Source organism: Diabrotica virgifera, chromosome 6, assembly GCF_917563875.1.
Source record: "Diabrotica virgifera virgifera chromosome 6, PGI_DIABVI_V3a".
Lineage (NCBI taxonomy): Eukaryota > Metazoa > Arthropoda > Insecta > Coleoptera > Chrysomelidae > Diabrotica > Diabrotica virgifera.
In genome coordinates this window covers 19,414,640-19,436,600 of record NC_065448.1, presented here as the reverse complement: position 1 = coordinate 19,436,600, position 21,961 = coordinate 19,414,640, and the positions used below count along the sequence as shown (strand labels likewise).

Below are 21,961 nucleotides of genomic sequence, written 5' to 3'. Positions count from 1 at the left end.
AGTCTACAAAATTAAAAACAAATAGAATACTTAAAAAAAAATTAAAGCACTCATGCCATACCAAACGAACTACATTCTTACATATTTTAAAAAGAAAAATATTTAATTTTGCCCAACCCGACTAAACTATCGGCAGGTAAAAAGTCTGCAGTATGCGGGGGCCCTACTGTTGAAATAAATTAGAAAATTAAAATAAACTTATCTACCATTATGAAATTCTAATTTGACACAAAAAACTGTATCCTGGATTAAGAACAAGTGTGTAGAATACTCTCGTGAATTAAGAAGCGTTTCTACTGTAGGGTGACCATATCATAAATTTGAAAAAAAAACGGGACACATAACAGCAGTAGCGCACCTATAATTTTTCTCTGGGGGGAAGGGGGTTGGCTTGGGCGTCGAAATTTTTTTCTATATTTTGTGAAAGACAAGTTACATTTTCCTGCTATTATTTATATATTTTTCATATGCCCTGGGAGAAAGGGGGTTTAACTCCCAAACCCCCCGGGGGTGCGCTACTGCCAAGAAGGGTTTGGAGCGATACCCAAACAGGGATTGAAACACCGTCTTTTAGCTAATTTGGAATCTATAAATCCTTTTCAATTTTAAATGTGTAATTTACGTACGATCAAGACTGCGAAACACGCAGAAAACTAAAAAACTACGCTAGAATGACGTGGATAAACAACCAATCCGTCAAAACAAAACAGGGAAGAATAAAAAATAGCGAGAAACACAGCAAACTCAACAAATAAAAAGAAGAAAAATGACGGGTTTCGCTGGAGGACATTAAAAAAGACAGAGAAAACAATCAAATATATCAATTTTACAAAAAAGTCAGATAAAAAAATACGTCCAGCATTAAAACAAGAGTACTAAAAAACAAAAAAAAAGAAACCCTGTTTGAAGACAAACAGATCAGCAGAATATGAGAAGAATATTACGAAAAAATATTATTCGGTATGAAGGAAACAGATGAAGAAGAACAAGACAACAACGAAGTAGAAATTTTCACAGAAGAAAACGTACAAAAACAAATATTAAAAACATAGAAAACGGAAAAGCAGCAGAAGAAAATGAAATAACAGTGGAATAAAATACAGAGGAAGAGAATTACATAAGGAAATAAACCAGCTAATACAACAAAACATATGAACAAAACAGACTACCAGCCGATTGGAACGCACATATAATAGTAGGTACCTATATACAGTAAAACCCCGCAAATCCTAATTGGGGGGACAGCCTGTTCGGATTCCGAAAAGTTGGGATTATCCGAAAGTTAGCCTAACTAATAATTGAAAGTTTACTTTGTCGTTGATTTTGAGTCGCTGTGCCTGTCTCTCTCCCTCTTCCACCCATCTCAGATTTATGTTACTGATGCAGAGCCAGTGTCATCATTTGTGCTTAGTCGTTAACTCCATGGCTTGATTTCTAATTTGAATAAGCTCCATTTTTCCCCGTTCCCCTATACAAGATGGATGAGAAAACTAAGAAGAAAGTGTAATTACAGAATGGATTGAAGCTGACGACAAAGGGAGCGAAGAATTTACGGATGAATACATTGTAGACTTGGTTCAACCACAAGGCAACCCTAATGACTAATGAAGATGAAGAAAGCGAGGAAGAAGTTTCCCTGTCATATTGGGTGTCACACGCAGATGCCACTAAAGCTCTGGGTGTGGCTCTACGTTACGTGGAGTATAACTCTGCTGCGTTACCAGTAGATGTAATGTTTATGTGTAAATAGTTTATCATCACTGCGTCAATTCGCTACACTTCCATGCGTCAGAAGAAAGTTACGGAGTCAAAGACCTGTTAAACGTAGATTGTGCAATTTTCTGGTTTTACTCTGTATAATAAACATGTTTCTAAGTTTTTGTCTTGAATTTTTTTCACTTGCCGTTGGTCCGCATTTGCCGAACGTTAGAATTAGCGGGGTTCTGATTTGCGGGGTTCTACTGTATATAAAAAAGGAGATCGGAAGGAGTGCGAGAATTACAGAGCAAGCACTTTATTTAACACCACATATAACATTCTAGCAAACATACTAAACATAAGACTTGAATCATGCGCTAAACGAATATTAGAAGAATACCAGAACGGGTTCAGACCGGGAAGGTCGATGATTAGTTCCATACATACAGTGGAGCAAATAGGTAATTCAAAAATCGAGAGAATAAAACAGAGAAATACACCTAATATTCATGGATTTCAAAAGGAATGGATACAATCAATCGGAAGAAAATGATGGGGGAGCTAGAGAATGTTGGAATCCCAGAAAAATTAAGACATGCTAACAGTGAGCCTAAAGAGCACCAGAGCAAGGATCAGTTTCAACGGAACAACTTCTAAGAAGATTAATGAAAACAAAGGTGTGAAACAAGATGACTCTATCTCGCTACGACATGATTTAATCTTATATTGAAAGTAATCATGAGAAGGACAAACTGTGCAAAAAAACATTACAGATCAACTTTCACTAGTAGCATAATGCAGATGATGTAGTCATAATAGAGAAGGCAAAGATGACACTTTTAAAAGCACTTGGAAAATTACATAAGGAAGCGAAGAGAATAGGACTAGAGATAAACAAGCAAAAACAAAATACATGACGGTAGGGAAGAATGACACAATAACTCAGAAATATCTAATAACACAGAATGAGAATAATACTGGGCCACAAAGTAGCAACAGAGAGAGAAATACGAATGAAAACAAATGCCGCAATTGAAGAAAAATTAAAGAGAGAAAATATGGTCAGTTACAAAAAATCAACCAAAAGCAAACATTTGGGACATTTATGCATCCCGAGAGACTTTTTCGGGACCCCGGGACAAATCGTTAAAAAACGGGACATTCCCGTTTTTACGGGATGTTTGGTCACCCTATTCTACTGTTATAACGTCCTTCACTTAATCGTAATTGAAAAGTATTTGAAAAAGTTATTTAAAGTGGGTCCTTGTTTTGGTTCTTTATTTAAATTTGGTTCTATTCTTGTAAAGTTTTCTAAATTTAGAATGAGAAGTTTATAACTTTATTAGATAATACCAAATAATAAAATAAAGTGAAGGCTGATAATGTGATTGTACGAGGTTGTTACCTTTTCTTAACAAAAAAAATGATGACAAGTGGATAGATTTTGACTTTATGAACCTAATATCATCTTCAATATTCAAATATTTTTTTCTCAAAATCATATTCGCACCGTTAACCATAAATCATCGTAGACTAAACAACTAAATTCTTAATTATGTCACCTACTCTGTGTCGGCATGTGTTAAAGATATAATGTGTTCTCGATTACTCAGCGGTGCGACGTCGACGCCCTGGTCAAATTATTTATCTACAATCTACAGACACGTCTTCAAATCAGTATTTGAATTGAAATTGTTTATGATAATGAAAACATTTTATATTTATTCGTATATTTACTACTTAAATAATTAAACATTAATTATTATTTTTATATAATATTTTATGTATAAATGGAGACTAGTTGCAAAACTAAACAACATAGTAGATAGAAACGCAGAAGCGATATACGAGGAGGTAAAGAAAGCCATTCATGGAGCAGCAGAAGAAGGGCTAGGAAAAAAGGAAAACATAAAAAGAGAATACCCAGAATAGTGGTCACAAGATCTAGAATCCTTGATAGAAAACAAAAAGAACGTTTACCAGACATGGTTAGTTTCACAAGACGGTGAAGATAGAAAGATATATTATGCCCGGTTAAACAGAGAAGTGAAAAGGAAAGTTGCAGAAAGAAAAAACGAAATGTGGTAAATGAAATGCGCTGAATTGAATAGATATATATGGGAGGAACGAAAGTATCTGAAGTTTGGCAAACCCTTAGAAATTTAAGAACAGACGAAAAGCATAATACTAACGTACATTTAATTAAAATGGATCAATGGAAAGAGCATTATAAAATGTTACTAACAGAGGATAGACCGGAATTTATAGAAAACACTGAGTCTGATCAAGAAGAAATAACAACAAATATAGAAATGATCACTAAAGAAGAAGTTAGGAAAGCTATGAAACTATGAAAAATGGGAAAACAACGGGACCTGGAGGCATACCTATTTATAGAACTGGTGAAATATTGCTCAGATTTGCTAATAGAGAAAATTACAGATATTTTCAATAACTGTCTTATAAAGGGATATAATATCCCGAAAGATTGGGAAAGGGCTTTTATAAGCTCAGTACATAAGAAGGGATGTAAAAGAACATGTAGCAATTACAGGGGTATTAGTGTAACCAGTTCTGGGGGAAAGCTGTATGGTAGAGTTTTAAAAATAAGAATCGAGATGTTTTTCCCAGACATCGAAGAGAAAAGTCGATTTCGCGCAGGATGATTCTATTTAGGCAATACCTTTGTATTACAGCAATTGGTAGAAAAGATAATGAAAAGAAATTTGACAACTCATCTAATGTTTGTAGATTTGGAAAATGCTTACGACAGTGTGCCAATAAACAGGATGTTTAAAGTGCTCCAAGAATCTGGTTTAGATAACACGTATGTAAATGCTCTTTATAACATATACAAAAATTCGATTAGTAGGATAAAAATACGAGACAATTTATCAAAACCCTTTAAAACATCTAAAGGTCTACGACAGGGATGTTGCCTCTCTCCTACGCTGTTCAAAATTTACATCCAAAAAGCGCCACAACTACGGATTAAAAAGTGCTCAAGAATGGGAATAGAAATTGGAGAGGACTGCCTGTATACTTTGCTATTTGCAGATGACCAAGTACTAGTGGCAAATGATGCAGAAGTCATAACATTCATGACAAGAAAGCTAATCGAAGAATACGTTAAATAGGGATTAAAATTAAACATAAATAAAACGGAACATCATATAGTTGGAGGAAAACCAGAAAATATTCCAGTTAAAGACGGTATTATAAACAGCTGTAAAGAATATAAATATTTAGGAACCGTTATTGACGAAGATGGTAGCACAGAAAAGGATATCTATAAAAGAATAATTCAAGGACGAACGGCTATCCAAAAATTAAATTCTGTATTATGCTCAAAAAATATCAGGATGACAACAAAGATAAATCTCTATCACAGTATAGTAGAACCAATCACAACATATGGCGCAGAATGTTGGCAGATATCACAAAGAAACAGAGACAAACTGAAAGCACTAGAAATGGACTTTCTACGAAGATCGTGCAGAATCTCTCGATTGGACCACATAAGAAACGAAGTAGTTAGGGAACGAGCAAAGGTTAAGAGTAGCATTGACAACAGAATTGAATTCCGGCAACTGATTTGGTATTGATACGTTAAACGAACGAACAATAAACGATGGCCAAGAAAGATCCAAGCTTAGACTACTCCAACAACTAGACGAAGACGAGGCAGACCTCGTAAATCTTGGAAACAAGGAATAATGGATGTCATGCGAAAAAGAGAAATAGAAGAAGAGGATTGGCAGGAGAGCCAAAACTGGAGATTGAAGTGCAGGAAGCAGCCAGAGCTGTAGGGCCCTCGCTATATATAATATATTAATATTTTTGCACGGCGTGCGGGCCTCATAGCTAGGCGCGCCCACCTAGTCCGACTAATAGTTAATCCGGCACTGTATATTATATAACTAAAGCTGTTTAAAATTTAGAGACACGCAAGAAATAGCTACTTGGCATTACCTAGTAGTTACCTACCAACTAAAATTTTAATAACCTTAAAAGTTTACCATAAATAGAAAATAATTAATAAGGTGTAAAAACAATATAAGCAATAACAATGTAAGCAACAACATAATAACCACTATAAAAATCTGATACTGATAGAGCAAAGACCAGAATTCAGCATTGATGGAAACGAACAAAAAATAATGACCACAGAGGAAGAAAAAATAGTCATAACAGACAAAGAGATGAAACCAGCAATAAATTCCATGAAAAACAATAAAGCGGAAGGACCAGGAGGAATTGTAGCGGAACTCATAGGCGTAACCAGGGTAGTTTTGGGGGCTATAACCCCCCCATTTGGATGGACTTTGAGCTCTATACGCTAAAGACCATACCCCTCAGAGACCTTCCAGTAGTTGTAACCCCCCCTTTACAGTAGTTTTAACCCCCCTTAGCATCATCCCGATTACGCCTATGGTGGAACCAATCAAATATGGAACAGAGAAATTAAGAAGAATGATATGCCAAATCATGGAAAGAGCAATAAATGGAGAGGATATCCCTAAACAATGATAAGAATCCTACATAACATCAATATACAAAAAGGGAACAGAAAAGATTGCGAAAATTACAGGAGGATAAGCGTCATCACTACAATGGGAAGACTGTATGGCAGGATCCTCAGGAACAAAATAGATAAAAATATAGAACGTAAAATCCGAGAAGAACAAGCAGGTTTCACAGCAGGGAAATCATGTCTAGATCATATCCATACATATAATACAACAGACAATAGAGAAAAAAAAAGAAGAGCTAAGAACAAAGATTTACACATGGTGTTTATAGACCTTAGGAAGGCATACGACCTGTGCCAAGGAAAGAACTGTACAAAGCAATGACTAAAATAGGGATACCACCTAACCTAACACAAGCATCAAGAACATGTACAGTGGAAATGAAGTAAATATAAAAATAGAAAACAAGGTAGTTGCTATCTTCAAAACAACAATAGGATTACTACAGGGCTGCCCAATTCCCAACGTCACTAACTGTATTTAAAATATTTTTAGAACACGCACTAACAACTTGGAAAACAAAATGTAGGGGTATGGGAATGGGAATACCGATAAGAGACGATTACCTCTACACATTGTATTTCGCAGACGATCAGTTGGTTATGTCTCAAGATGAAGAGGATATCAGTTGCATGTTGCAGAGGATATCAGTTGCAGAAAACTAAAGGAGGAATACAAAAGGTGGGCCTGGAAATTTATGTGAAGAAAACGGAATACTTAGCAATATCGGAAGAAGACGTCAAAAACTTAGAAATAGAAGAACAAGTAGAAATAAAAGGAATGAAGAATTTTAAATATTTGGGCTTTATAATGTCGAAAAACGGAACAACAGAAGCAGAAATAAAAAATAGATTGGGACAAACAAGATCTTGCATCAGACAACTCCATAATGTAATCTGAAATAAGAACATTAAGGGAAATAAAAAAAATGATATACCAAACAATAGTAAGAAGCATCATAACATATGCCGCAGAAATTTGAGTCATAAACAAAAAAGCCCAAAAGAGCATTCTGGCAACCGAAATGAAATACTGGAGAAGATGCTGTGGTCTCACCAGAAGAGACAGAATAAAAAATGAGGAGATAAGGAGAAGAATGCAAGTGGAAAAAGATGCCCTGCAATATATAGAAGAGAGAAGACTAAAATAGTACGGCCACGTACAAGTACGGCCACGTATCGTACGGCCACGTACGCAGAGTAGAAAATACTTGGATAAACAAGGTTGCAGAAGCTATTATAAGAAGACCTTAGGATAGAAGAAGATTTTTTGACCTTAAATACAGTCGGAAAAATGAAACAATACCCATGAACGATCACATCAATCACTTATTTTGTATTTGCTATCTTTTTCTATTACTAACGTTTGTTATTTATAGAAAAAGACAGCAAATACAAAATAAGTGATTGAGTTGATCGCTCATGGGTATTCTTTCATTTTTCCGACTGTATTTAAGGTCAAAAAATATTCTTCTTCTTTTTCTCAAAATGTTATTTTATGCGATTTTACAGTGATTTGGTGTTTATTTAACCAAATTTGCATTTTCTATCGTAAAGTATCAATGGAAAACATTGTTAAAAAGAAATTGTAATATGTAATTGTAAATAGTTTCAATAGTAATTGTAAATAGTCAATAGTAAATAGTAAAATTAATAGGAACAGTTTCAGTTTCTACCATTTTTGTCGAAAAGTTAAAAATTGAGATATTGAGCAAAACAGGTTCTCGTTTAAAATCAAGATGGCGGCTAACGTAAAGAAGGAATTCATTCGTGATTTTAAATTTAGGCTACTATTGACTCCCCTAAAGGTTAGAAAAATAAAATTTTGGGCAGCTCGGCATGCAAGGTCAAATGCTATTCCGATTGGACTAATATACTTTTGAGTCTGATATTACTGCATGTAACTTTTTTGGTATTGCAATATTATTCAAATCCTTCCAACTACTTAAAGTCCTATATTTTGGCTATCTGTGGGCAAATCTTCAGCCAAATCGATGATGATGTATTTTGGGAATGGAGAAAAATGTAAAAAACGGTATTTTAACGTTTTCTACACTATAAAATTTTATCAAAACCTTGTTTTGAATCAAAATAACTTGTTATAATGCCATAAGATGACATTTTTGAGTCCCTTCTATTAAAATATTATGTTTTTCATTGATACTTTGTCACAGAAATTTGTATTTGCAAATTTGTTTAAATAAACACCAAATCACTGTAAAATGCATAAAATAACATTTTGAGAAAAAAAGAAGATTTTTTGACCTTAAATATCTTATTTTTACGTCACGCAGAAGCTATATACCAATTTTCAGACAAATCGGAGATCCAAAATTTTTTGCCCGAGTGATTTGACATGGAATGTACTTTACATTTACTATTCTCCATATTATTTGTTTTTAGTGTAACGTTGGCCATTACCATTAAAAATCTAATTCTATTAAACCGTTTGATGATGCAAATACAAACTTTGTGAAACCGGTCAAGCAAAATACAACTACCTAATTATAAAATTATAATTTTTCCTGTTCATTCACATACAGAGCAAGTGTTTAAAGAATAAATTTAGGATTCTAAAAGATTTTTATATATAAAACCGATTTTCTATGACAAAACGCCAAAATAGCAAAAGATATAAATAGAATTTGTCTGGGTTCTTTAACTAAATTCTCACGTAAACACGACCAAGGTTAAATATTTTACCGGATACCATAAGTTCATTGTTGCCAGTATAACGGATGCCAAAACGAGCGCGAAGTGTATAGTATTATTCTTTGTATTCTGTCTTCATGCATTCTTTGTACGTGACCAAACCATCGTAGTTGTATTTCGTTAATTTCGTCATTTATTGTATGTGTGACGTTCATTATTTCTCGTATCCGTTAATTGGTGACATGTTCTCTTCTTGATCTTCCTGCAGCCCTTCTCCAGAAATCCATTTCGGTGACCTCTAACATTCATTTTGATTTTTCCTTCATATGGCATACTTCGCAGCTGTATGTTATAATGCTTTTCACTACTGCGTTATAGATCTTTTTCTTGTTTTGGTTGTTTATCTGCTTGTCCCAGAGTACTGAGTTTAGGAGCCTAATTGCTTTCCTGCCCTGAGTATTTCGTTCTTTAACGGCTCCGTCCAGTGTTCCATCATTCGTGATTTTCATATTCATACCCAGGTATTTATATTCGTTACATTTACTGATTGTTTCTCCTCCTTCTATAGTCGAGGAAATGAAGCATTTTGACTCGCAATTTTTTCGTCCAGCATGGATTTACTTGAAATTTTCATAGAAGGTAGGGAATAGTCCAAGGATCATTTTCTCTATCATGCCGCTGTATAAAAAAATTTAATACATTCCTCACTTAAAGAACTAAACTAATGTTATATCAAAGTGAGTTATTGGCAATTTAATGTGTATTTTTTTCGACGAGTACTCAAATCTAAGTATTCAAGCTTAAATAACGGGAAAACGATGCAATCTATAAAATATACCTGCTAAACATTTGTCAAAGTACTTCAGAATACCTATCAAGCAAGTTAAAATGCCTATTCGAAGCAAGTTAAAAGCGTTAAAATTAAGCAAGTTATGATGAAAATAAGAGAACCCTTTGGAATTTTTTAAGAAAAAGTGAAAAATCAATCATACGCGATTTCCACAAAAAATAAAATTTATAATAATCCTTATAAGCACTTCTTCATATTAGCATAAGTAATGATTTCAATAATTTTGACCGGTTTAAAATGCATATTTTTGAAAAAAAGATATAATTTAAAAAAATTATAATTTTTAAAATTATTGTAATTTTTATATTCTTTTGATAATAACTCCAAAAATACTCAATACACGTAAAAATAATATATAACCAAATTTTAGATTTTTTTTGTGACAAATACTTTACCTGTTTTATTATTTCTACAGGGTAAAAAATAACCGAGATAGAAACGTTTAAATCTTAAATTTTGCTGTGAGAACCATGCAACCGGGGCCATTTAACGTTTTATTTTTAAAAAAGTAAGGGGTTTAAGAGATTAAGTTTAACTTGGTGAAATAGCTCTTGAAATTAGCTTTTAAACGGTTTTCAGATGAACCTGACGTCGTAAAAATAAACGGAGTTATTAAAAAAAACAGTAACATTTTTTGGAGACATTTTTAAAAGATAAATTTTGAAAACATTTTGGAGCATAAATTTTAATGCTATCAACATGTTCGGGGTCTCATTTGATAGATATTTTTAAGTACTTTGACAAATGTTTAATAAGTTTATGTTATAAATGCATCATTTTCCCGTGATTTCAGTTTAAATACGTAGATTTTTTTACTCGCCGAAAAAAATATACATTCAATTACCTATAACTCACTTTTAGTTAACACTAAAAGGTTTTTCTAGTAAGGAGTTTATTTCATTTTTTATAGCTTCAATTTTAGTAATAATAACTTTTTTTGTAAAAACTTATAGTTTTTGAGTTACTGATGAAGAATCGGTTTAAACATGCATTTTTCACAAGAAATAGGTATTAAAATTTTTGATCTTTAATAACTCAAAAGTTTTGATTTATTTTAATAACTTTATATAATAAATTTTGCTTAGAATTTGCTTCTCTATCGAATTATGGGGTTATTTTTAATAAAATAATTTTCACCCACGAGAAGGGGTGGCATCCACCCCCAGGGTAAAAGCGCAAGTTGGCACCATGTCACCTTTGTTCCTTGAGATAGCCTCTAACCACTCACCAATTTTCATACAAATCGATGGAGGTTCAATGAAATCGGAGGTAATAGCTCATATCCACCTTCAGTGACTCCACTATAGAGGGTTTTTTGAGAATACCTCGAAACATATGCATTTAATAAAAAAAAAACTGTAGATATCAAAAATTAATCTTTTAGTAACAAAAATTAAATTAAACTTAAATAATCTCTTTTCGAGTATACTGTTAGACCTTTTAAAAAATAATAATATGAAGCTGCTAGCATGAAAGTTAAGAGACTTATGATCAGAAAAAGGTCGGTACCTGCAATTCTCTATGAAAAAATCAGTGAAAACAGCCCCCCAACTACCCTTCTAATTAAAAATTGATCTTCACCTTTCTGTAAGTAGTTCCTTTTATATTCGTATTATCAATACACCCAAGAAATTTGACCTATTTAAAAGGCCCAATTTTAGAAAAAGTGGAGTTTAAAGAAAAATTGACTTTTTGCAATTTCCTATTTGTCACCTTTTACTTCAAAATATCTCCGAAAATACTGGAGATACGAAAAAAAATATGGACTACTAAATTGTAGCTTATTATTTAATAAGTAAAATTCCCTTGTGCATAGATTTTCATTACAGTGAACAGTTAGTGAGATAAAGCTATTTAGTAGATCAGATGTAGAAAAAAGGCACAATATGCACTCATTATATAATCATAATGCATTAAGGAAAAACTGGAACACACGCGATATATCAGAATTAACCAAAATCAAAATATTTACAGGAAGAGACAACTAGCAAAAAATTACAAACCTTTATAAAAATTCGTTGAGGAAAATCCTAAAAATATACTGGCCAGATAAAATAAAAAACATAGATCTACGGAGAAGAACAAAACAAGAGAAAATAACAGTCACGATTAAAAATAGGAATAGTCCAGAGAAATAAGGTTTTTCTCGTGACACATCCCCCTCCAGGCCGAAACCAAATTTTTTGAGTAGTATGGACATCTATATTATTAACCTATATGTTTCCTGCAGCCGATTTTGATGATATACATAGTTATAAACAAATGAAGATCGAAAAACGGTAAATTATCGCTTTTTTCGTCTATTACCAAAAAGTTAAGCACTTTAAACAAATTTGAGAGTAAGAAACTCATAAATCGTGTAAAATACTTCAATATGGCATTCGCTGAATATGTCCAACCTTATTGGTTGCTTAGAAAATTGCAAAATAAATAATAAATATTGAGTTTTTATAAATATTCGTAACTTAGGTAAAAATTAACTTAGAATCTTCTTATTACGCGGAATGCCGAGACTTCTTGTACTTAAATTATATTTTAAATTTCAAAGCAATTGGTCAAATAGTTTAAAAGTTATTTAATTTATTTTTCCCAAATTCATTTTTTTTGCAACACTATAAGTCAGAAAATTATGAGGTTACAATAATACTTCGGACAGTTTATGAAAGAAGAACATTTATACTATTACCTTAATTAAAAATAAATGACAAAAAATAATTTTAAACAGTGTAAAATAATTTGGCAAAAACATGTCCATTTTTTGCTTACTTATAAACAATTAGAATAACTTTTTAACCGTTACCCGTAGAAAAATTATTTTTTCATATTTAGAAAGACTGAATTTTTATACACATTTAGAAAGAAAAACAACTGTTCTAGGACATTTAGGGACAAAGTTAGCCCCCCCATTTTTTTAATTCACATGTTTTTGCAAAATAATTTTGCAATATCTATAATTATTTTTGTCATTTTTTTTTAAATTAAATTAATACTGTAAATTTCTTCTTTCATAAACTATCCAAAATATTACTGTAACTTCATCATTTTCTGACTTACAGTGTTGCAAAAAAAATTAATTTTGGATAAACAAATTAAATAACTTTTAAACTATTTGACCAATTGCTTTGGAATTTAGGGTGTAATTTAAGCACCGTAAGTCTCAGCATTCCATGTAATAAGAAGATTCTAAGTTAATTTTTACATAAGTTATGAATATTTATAAAAACTCAAAATTTATGACTTATTTGGCAATTTTCTAAGTAACCAATAAGGATAGACATATTCAGCGAACGCCATATTGAAGTTTTTTATACGGTTTATGAGTTTATTACTCTCAAATTTGTTTAAAATGCCCAATTTTTTAGTAAGAGACGAAAAAAGCGAAAATTTACCGTTTTTTGATCTTCATTTGTTTATAATTATGTATATCATCAAAATCGGCTGCAGGAAACATCTAGGTTATTATTATAGATGACCATATTACTCGAAAAATTTGGTTTCAGCCTGGAGGGGGATGTGTCACCAACACGATATTTTTTTTCCTTATTTCTCTGAACTAGAAATGGAAATGGATTATACGGACTCTGAGGAAGGATCGAAATAATATAACCAAACAAGCACTCGAATACCAACCAGACGAAAGAAGAAAATACTTGTATAGCAAATTTCGAAAGAATAAAACAGAAAAGGAGGCACTGGGAAGGGATTACAGAGAGAGAGAGAGAGAGAGAGAGAGAGAACCTAACCTATCGAAAGGCTCATCAAACAATTATTAACTTTAAAAAATAAACAGTTGTCAAGGGTATATAGTGGTATTGCTAAGTATATTACATTATAACTTATTCCATCGAAATCTTCCGAAATCCATAATCTTCTTCCATCGAAATAAAATAGAAAATTTAAAAGTTTAGAAAATACATCTTTCATACCTACACCCAAGAAATACGTTTTTCTAACCTGATTTAAGAGTATAAAAAAACGAAAACAAACAATTTACTGCAAATCCTTATCGTATATCCGAGCAAAACCACCTAATTGGCAAAAGTTATAAATAGAATTTGTCTGGGTTCTACAACTAAATTTGCACATAAACACGACCAAGGTTAAATATTTTACTTGATATTATAAGTACATTGTTGCCAGTATAACGGATGCCAAAGCGAGCGCTAACTGTATGAAATTATTCTTGTTAATATACACGCTGTATATTGATCGGAAGTCACGAAGAGTCAAAACTATACAGAAGCCACGAGGGACGCAAATGCAATATATATATATATATATATATATATATATATATATATATATATATATATATATATATATATATATATATATATATAGTCTTTTAAGTCCCTTTTACTTTTCAGTGTCGGGACTAATGTCTATTCACGTGTGCACAAACTTTGACCATTGTTTTCTATCCTGCGCCAGTCTGCTTGCTTCTGCTACGGTTTTCCCTTTCTTTTGGATAATCTTCGCAATGGTTGTATCCCAGTTTTCTGATGGTTTATAGTTAATGCATAACATTAACATTGCATAACAATATTAAATTTAAAAATCATATTTTAAACAAAACGTACCTAGTGGAATAGTTGATTTTTGTAAAAATGCATAGGTGGTCATAATAATATGGCCAGGGACTGTATATTTACATTTTATTATACATTGGATGCATTTGAACTGAACAAAACAAATATTTACAATCTTGTTTGTTTATTTATGTTAAATGGTGGGGTCCCATCGTAGGTCAAAAAAGGTTTTATTGTTTGTGGTTGAAAACAAAACGATAAGATATCAGTTAAAAGGGGGTTGCAAGCTAACATGTTTTACACTTTCACTCATATGTCAGGTTGTATCGAGCTATTTTACGCCTGTAGGATACCAGATGTACTGGTTGATTTTTTATGTGCTTCTTTCTGTGATATAGCTGTTTTTGTTTGGTTCTTAATTCCATTTATGGAGTTTATTGGTATTTTTTCAAAAGCGTTGAAATTTTATAAAATATTTAAAACTATGGAGATTACAAACACTGATTTTGACGAACACACTTTTTAAAAAAAATATTAGCCGGCAAGTTTTTAATCATTTGATTAAACTTACTGTTTTTTCTCACCCATTAAATTAAACGCCGCACCCTTCCAAACGATCCACTTCGCAGCTTAATCGCCGGCGCTAGAAAATCGCCTGTTTCAGCCACTCTGTGGATTGACAGAGTAGCGCTGCAGAGTGGCTCGTCTGGTTTGGGCCTAAGAATTTGAACGTGCGAGCGCTCTAGAACGCACGATGACATTCCACTGGTGGCTCAAGCAATGCCATGGTAACTTTCCAAAGGTACCATAGGATTGCTCAAGCCACTGTTGGAATGTCATCGTGCGTTTCCAACCATCGTAACCAATTTTAGCGTGTGAAACGAGGATTAGGCCTGGATCCCGCATACTAAAAAAAAGTTTATTAATAGCAAGCTGAAAATTTGTTAATAGCTTAACGGTGTCTAGTCAGACAAACTTTGATTTACGGGAACACTGGAACAGGGGAAGTTTTAATTGTGGGACAGAATATAAGTTTCGAACGTCAGACTACGGAAACGTCCCATGTATTTTGTCGGACAGAACTTCCAATTGATTTGTTTGCAAAATTCAGATTGCTATTTATCACCAACATAATTCCTCTCAGGTGGCATGTTCAACATGTCGGACTGGTTAAAATGCCCAACATATTTGTCGGACAAACATGTTTTCACATATTATATAAAGTTTGCTATTGAATAAACTTAAAAACAACCTGCTAGTTCTCACAATCATAAACTTGTCAGGATGACAAGTTCCATAATTAAAATCACGTTCCACAATTAAAAGTTCCCCTGTTCCAGTGTTCCCATACATCAAAGTTTGTCCGACTAGACACCGTTAAGCCATTAACAAATTTTCAGCTTGCTATTAATAAACATTTTTGTTTGGTACGCGAGATCCAGGCCTAAATTTTCGTCAAGCGTATACATCGAACTAAATTTAGAGTTGACCTGTATTGTCTTGCAGTGGCGGCTCGTGGCCTTGGAGACAGGGTCGGCAAGGTTTTTTTGTCTCCTCATATAGGTATACCATCAAACTAAAAGGCTTAATTCATCATAGGAGATTTTGTTGTTTTTTGCTTTTTTTTTTTATTTGATGTACTTGTTTCTCTCTTGTTTCATGGTGTTTCGACAATACGTGTTGATTCTTTTGAGACAACGTAAATCCCGTTTTTTTTGAGGCAGAAATTGGTGGTAATAAGAAAATTGATAAACAGTTTGTTGTAATGAATTGCAGTACTTACTACATAGAATTATACATATGTACATATTGTGCAACTTATCCCACTTTCTGAAAATATTTGGACCAGCATAATTTTTAAGTACCTAACTTGTAATAATAAATATCTTAAAAATTCTTTGGCGAAGGTAACTTTTAAATTTTAAATCGTCAAAGAGGTCAAAAATTTGCAAATCTTCAAAATTCGAAAAACGAGTATCTATTGGCATATAATAGTGGGTATCCAAAATTTCAAGATATACTTACTCGTTTTTCGAGATATGTATCATGTCGTTGTCTTTTTTGGGGTGGTTCGGAAATATCAAGCGAATCCAAAACGTCACTGCGTATATATTGGAAACTACTATCATTACGAAAATATCTGAGATTTTGCACCAGCTTTCGTATTCTATTTTTAGAATAAATAATGTCAGTTGACTGATTTTGAACAACAAGGAATATCTTGGGCAAACTCTGTCTTAAAAATATTTAAAAAAATATTGAAAGAGTCATTAGTATTTAATAAAGTTCTCAAACCGATTGCTTCACGGATCGAGGTATCGCCACTTTCAAAATCATCGCCTTCGATAATAAAATCAAAAACTTCCAAAAGCTGTTCACGAAAATCTGCTACAGATACTAAAACTATAAGAGATAATCTGCTTAGATAAAACTAACCGAGATTTAAAATTTCATCGCGTCTGACAAACTGTTCGCTTTTTTTTTCGAAACAAATTTGTTCTAAAGCAGTAATCCGTTTAGGTGAGCTAAACTGGCAAGAAAAGACGATATTCTTTATTTTTTTTACACGTATCATGTAAAACTAAATTCATTATATGCGCATAATAGTGAGTAAATAAAGCTTGTGATGCAATAGTTTTAACTTTTGCCTGGAGACTATTCAATTCACCACTCATCACAGCAACGCCGTCATAAGATTGCCCCAGTTTGCCTTACCAATTTATTTTTGGTATCAAAAAATTTGAATCTGTTCTTTAAAACACCAAAAATATATTCTGCCTTATTGCTTTTACTCACATCTCTAAAACCTAAAAACCTCTCATAAATATTACCACGTAACGCGTATCGAACAACAATAATTGATAATTGTGAATGACATGATAATCAGAAGTTTCATCTACTTTCAGTGAAAAGCAAATGGTTTTCTAAATCTCAGATTCAACAACGTTATTCAAAATGTAACTATTTGATTATATGTATTAGTTCATTCTGTATTACGAATACACTTCGAATCAGAAAGTAAATAGGTATTTCTAAAACAATTTTATTAATTCTCTATAATTACTTTGATGTTTAACAAATGCTTCGATCCATCATGTCCACTAAATGATAATTCCTGACAAATTAAAAAAATTACAATATCAATTAAACGACGTAAAACGGCGTGATTATTTTTGACAATTTCTACCGATGCATGCTTCCAAATGAAACACCGACCGGCAGACCGAAATGTGCCGTACTTGCCGCTTAACCTGCCATGCCGTATCTGCTATTGCCCACGGAGAGAAGTAATGTTCGCTTGCTCATCGACTTGTTATTTTGTTGAGTTTTACGTGTAAATTGTCAAGCTACGGATGAGGTAGGGACGGCTAGCCGAAAAGTCAGATAACTGGCTCGGATCATTCATTTTTTGATAAGTCTGTTATGCGCAGGGATCACTTAACGCTCGGATTGATCAAATTCTTTTAAAAACCATGAATAAAATTTAGTCTGTATTATCTGATAGATTTTTTTTATTTCACAAATACAAATATTTAAAAAATCTATATCTATAAATGTGTGGGTCGGCACTGCCGACCCTGCCGACCCTGACCGGCCGCCACTGTTGTCTTGTAACATTTGACTCATTTTTATATCGTGTAAAATGCCTAAAATACTTTTCTTCTTTTTCAGTTGTCCATCAACTTTTGTCTATAGGCAGTTCCTTTGTGAGCATGGCTTGGGCAATGGCATCCTACCAAAGACTGCTGAGGGTGTCGCTGAAAACCAAAAACAATGTTTCCTGGGCGGGAACCTTCGTACACTTCATGTGGCACTTCTTAGTTACCGGTAAGTGAAAACATAATTTGTCCCCTCTCATAATTTTCTAATCTATAATATGTATTTCTTTAATTTTTATTAGAAATGCTTCGACTTTTAACACATTCTGGCAACATGGCAATTATTTTATTCGGCGTTCTCTTCCCTATCTTTAATTTAGATATTAAAAAAAAACTGGTTTTTATTTTTAAAATGTTCGTCACTACTTTTTTTCTTGTCCCAGTCACGTATGTACACAATTTAAAGTTTCTAGATTTAGTGGTGTAGTAGTTTCTACCGTCTTACACAGGAGAATGCGACTTAATACATTTTCGTAGATCTTCATACAATATTTTTACCTTAATTTCGGTTTTGCAAGAGGCGAAAATACTGTTTTTTTTTTCAATTATGAAATTTTCAATGTCACTGTTAATTTTATTAGCTATTTTCAGTTTTAAATATAGTACCGGCCTGTCTATCTGCCACTTTTACTTTTTTGAAGTTATACTTCTTTACGATCGAGAGGGAAATTTTATAAATGCCGGGCGCTTGCGCACACAGACAGTATGTAGTTCGTTGCTAATCTTTCAAAATATGTATGCATCAGCGATGTCAGCGCAAATGTCATTAAAAGAATATATTAGTGTTTTTAAAAATGTATTGTTTATTATAATTTTTGTGTCTTTGGATTTGTCTTCCTCGGGAATAAGATATTTTATAATAATAGTAAGTATATTTAAAGTATTTTTGTATACTTCACTTTTGGTCTATTAAATTTGTCAGTATGTATGAGAAATCTTGTAACCTGTCAAAGCAAAGGTATATAGCTCAGTGGTAGAGCGTGTGAACCGGAGATCGAGAGGTCCAGGATTCAAATCCCGGACGATTCATATTCTTTCTTTTTTTTTAACTTTTGGTATCGTTTTATTAAAATTTTTTTAAAAGTGGTAGGTAAGAAAGTTAGTTTAATATTTAAATAAAATACAAATAACCTGTTAAGTATATTTATGTCTTTGAAATTATATACAGTCGGAAAACATGAAAGAATACCCATGAACGAACATATAAAACACGCTGTATTTTCCTGTCACCGTGTCACAAAGAAAATTGCCCAGCGCAAGTACTAGTCCTGTCGCCAGGGGGGGTACAACGGCCTCGTTAATTCAGATGGACTTACTCAAGTTTTTTTTATGTATTTTGACCCGAAGAACACGAATTTTTTGGGTAACAGTTGATCCGGATGTCGATAAGATTGTTATAGACCAAGAACTTGAGGAATCAAATAACAGCGATTTTTGGCAAAACAAAACAATATTTTGTATTTTTTGGGCCATTTTAAGTAAAAAATATTTCTACAAGTTTTTTCGTAGGATGCACAGTTTTCGAGATAAACGCGGTTGAACTTTAAAAAAATCGAAAAATTGCAATTTTTGAACCCGAATAACTTTTGATTAAAAAATAAAATAGCAAGTCTGCTTACCGCATTTGAAAGTTTAAGTCAAATTATATCGGTTTTGATTATTTGCATTGGTAAAAATTTATTTTTTTATTGTTTAACAAAGCTATAAACACGTAGGGTTTCCCGTGCTTTTACATGCGTTTTAACGCATGTAACATAGAAATAGTCTTGATTGCACTAGTACCTATTCTACCTACTCGTTCGATTTTAAATGAGAAATCATAGAAACATCACTCACGCACTAGTTGTTTGTAGCTTTGTTTAACAATAACACAATAAATTTTTAGCAATGCAAATAATCAAAACCGACATAATTTGACTTGAACTTTCAAAGGCGCTAAGCAGAATTGCTATTTTATTTTTTAATCAAAAGTTATTCGGGTTTAAAAATTGCAGTTTTTCGATTTTTTGAAAGTTCAACCGCGTTTATCTCGAAAACTGTGCATCCTACTAAAAAACTTGTAGAAATATTTTTTGCTTAAAATGACCCAAAAAATACAAAATATTGTTTTGTTTTGCCAAAAATTGCTGTTATTTGATTCCTCAAGTTCTTGGTCTATAACAATCTTATCGACATCCGGATCAACTGTTACCCAAAAAATTCGTGTTCTACGGGTCAAAATACATAAAAAAAACTTGGGTAAGTCCATCTGAATTAACGAGGCCGTTGTACCCCCCCTGGCGACAGGACTATACATGTAATAATAATTATTACATGTACTTACGCTGGCCAATTTTTTGTATGACACGGTGACAGGAAAATACAGCGTGTTTTATATGTTCGTTCATGGGTATTCTTTCATTTTTCCTACTGTAATAGAAGTATAACTTCTTACGTGCGTACAAGTTACACACACGTTCTTTTTTTTGTTATTTAATTAATTGTGCTTTGAACATGTTTTAATTTCTGTCATCATCGTCTTCATCATCATTTTCCAACATATTAAGTACTCCATTTTTGGCTATGTGTGTCTCCAAAAGTCTTTTCAATTTTATTGTGGCACACAAGCTTTGGCTATGCCATCGCTCCATTTTACTCTTGTTCAATGTCTATTTAATCCTTGTTTCTGATTGAGTGCCTTGCAGTCTTCCATTCCCATTATACTATTTGCTACCTCTTGGTTTGGTGTTATTACATATGAATTGCGTTATAATTCAGTCAATAATTCGAAAATAATCATCACTAAAGCTACGTTGACATGGGTCAAGTGACTTAATCAACTCATTTTTGAATTCAAGTGATTTGAACGCTTAAAAAAGTTTACATGGTCATTTGACATAAAGGCATTTCGGTAAAAAAAATGGCGCCAGCAGAAATTCATCGCGTTATTTTAAATTCAGACCTATGTATTGTTACTATACCTCCTCTGCGCCCTATGTACAGAGGGTGCATATTGTGGACTTGGTGCAACAACTCACTAAGTCAAAATTTACGTGTTTTGAGAGCTTTACATATTTATACGCTCTGAGCTTCGCTGGTGTCGCTCCTAGCGGATTACTAATGCAACTTTCACAGGTAATTTTTAAATTTATTATTTAAAATTGTTATCGCTTAATTAAATTGTGATCGATTTTTTAAAGATTTTGCTAATCATTTTAACGTTCTATTAATGAAATATTAATTTCTTACTTCGGATACTTTCACAGTTATCGTGTAGATGGCGCTTAGATTAATTTAGAGTTACATATTACGAAATATTAAAAAAACTTAAATTCGGTATTTAAAACGTAAGTATATTTAAGGTAAAAATATACACCACAGCTTTGACCAACTAATATTATTTCCTATTAATGTTTTTAATTCTAATGCTTTAAATTAATCACTTTGACATTTATGTCAAATTTCCAGTAAAGCTTACAGACTTGTCACTACTGGCGCTCGCGAATTATTAATTATCCCCTCTACTTACGAGCTCATAGCGTATAGCAACGAGCAAAAGTACGTGTTAACGATCAACTGTCAGAGGAAATTGAAATCAGACGTGGAGTGAGACAGGGATGCATGTTGTCGCCAATTCTTTTTAATGGCTACTCGGAAGAGATCTTGAAAAAAGCTCTTTAGGGTGAAACATCTGGAATAAAGGTAAATGGAGTTCCTATTAACAACATTAGATATGGGGATGACACTGTTATCTTAGCTGAAAATATTGGGGATCTTCAGAGGCTGGTGACCAGAATAGAGGAGTTTGGATAAGAATACGGGCTAACAATGAATTTCAAGAAGACAGAGTTTATGAGAGTATCGAAAACCCAAAGAAATAACGAAAATCTCTTCATAAACGGATCCAATATCGAACGAGTCGACCAATATGCATACCTTGGAACAATGATCAACTCCAGAGGAGATTACTTACAGGAAATCAAAATCAGAATAGAAAAGGCTAGAGCAAGTTTCAACAAAATGAGAAAAGTGCTCTGCACAAGAGATTTGAAGTTGGAGCTAA

The 21,961-nt window shown here is 32.9% G+C and overlaps 1 protein-coding gene across 1 annotated transcript in view; it reads left to right on the top strand.

Annotated features, from left to right (window-relative positions):
* Positions 1-21,961, top strand: part of LOC114330324 (XK-related protein 6-like) — a 147,173-nt gene that overhangs the window by 40,672 nt on the left and 84,540 nt on the right. Inside the window, exon 2 of the mRNA XM_050654417.1 lies at positions 17,933-18,088. Within this exon, the coding sequence (XP_050510374.1) occupies positions 17,933-18,088 (156 nt within the window). The remainder of the gene's footprint in view (positions 1-17,932; positions 18,089-21,961) is intronic.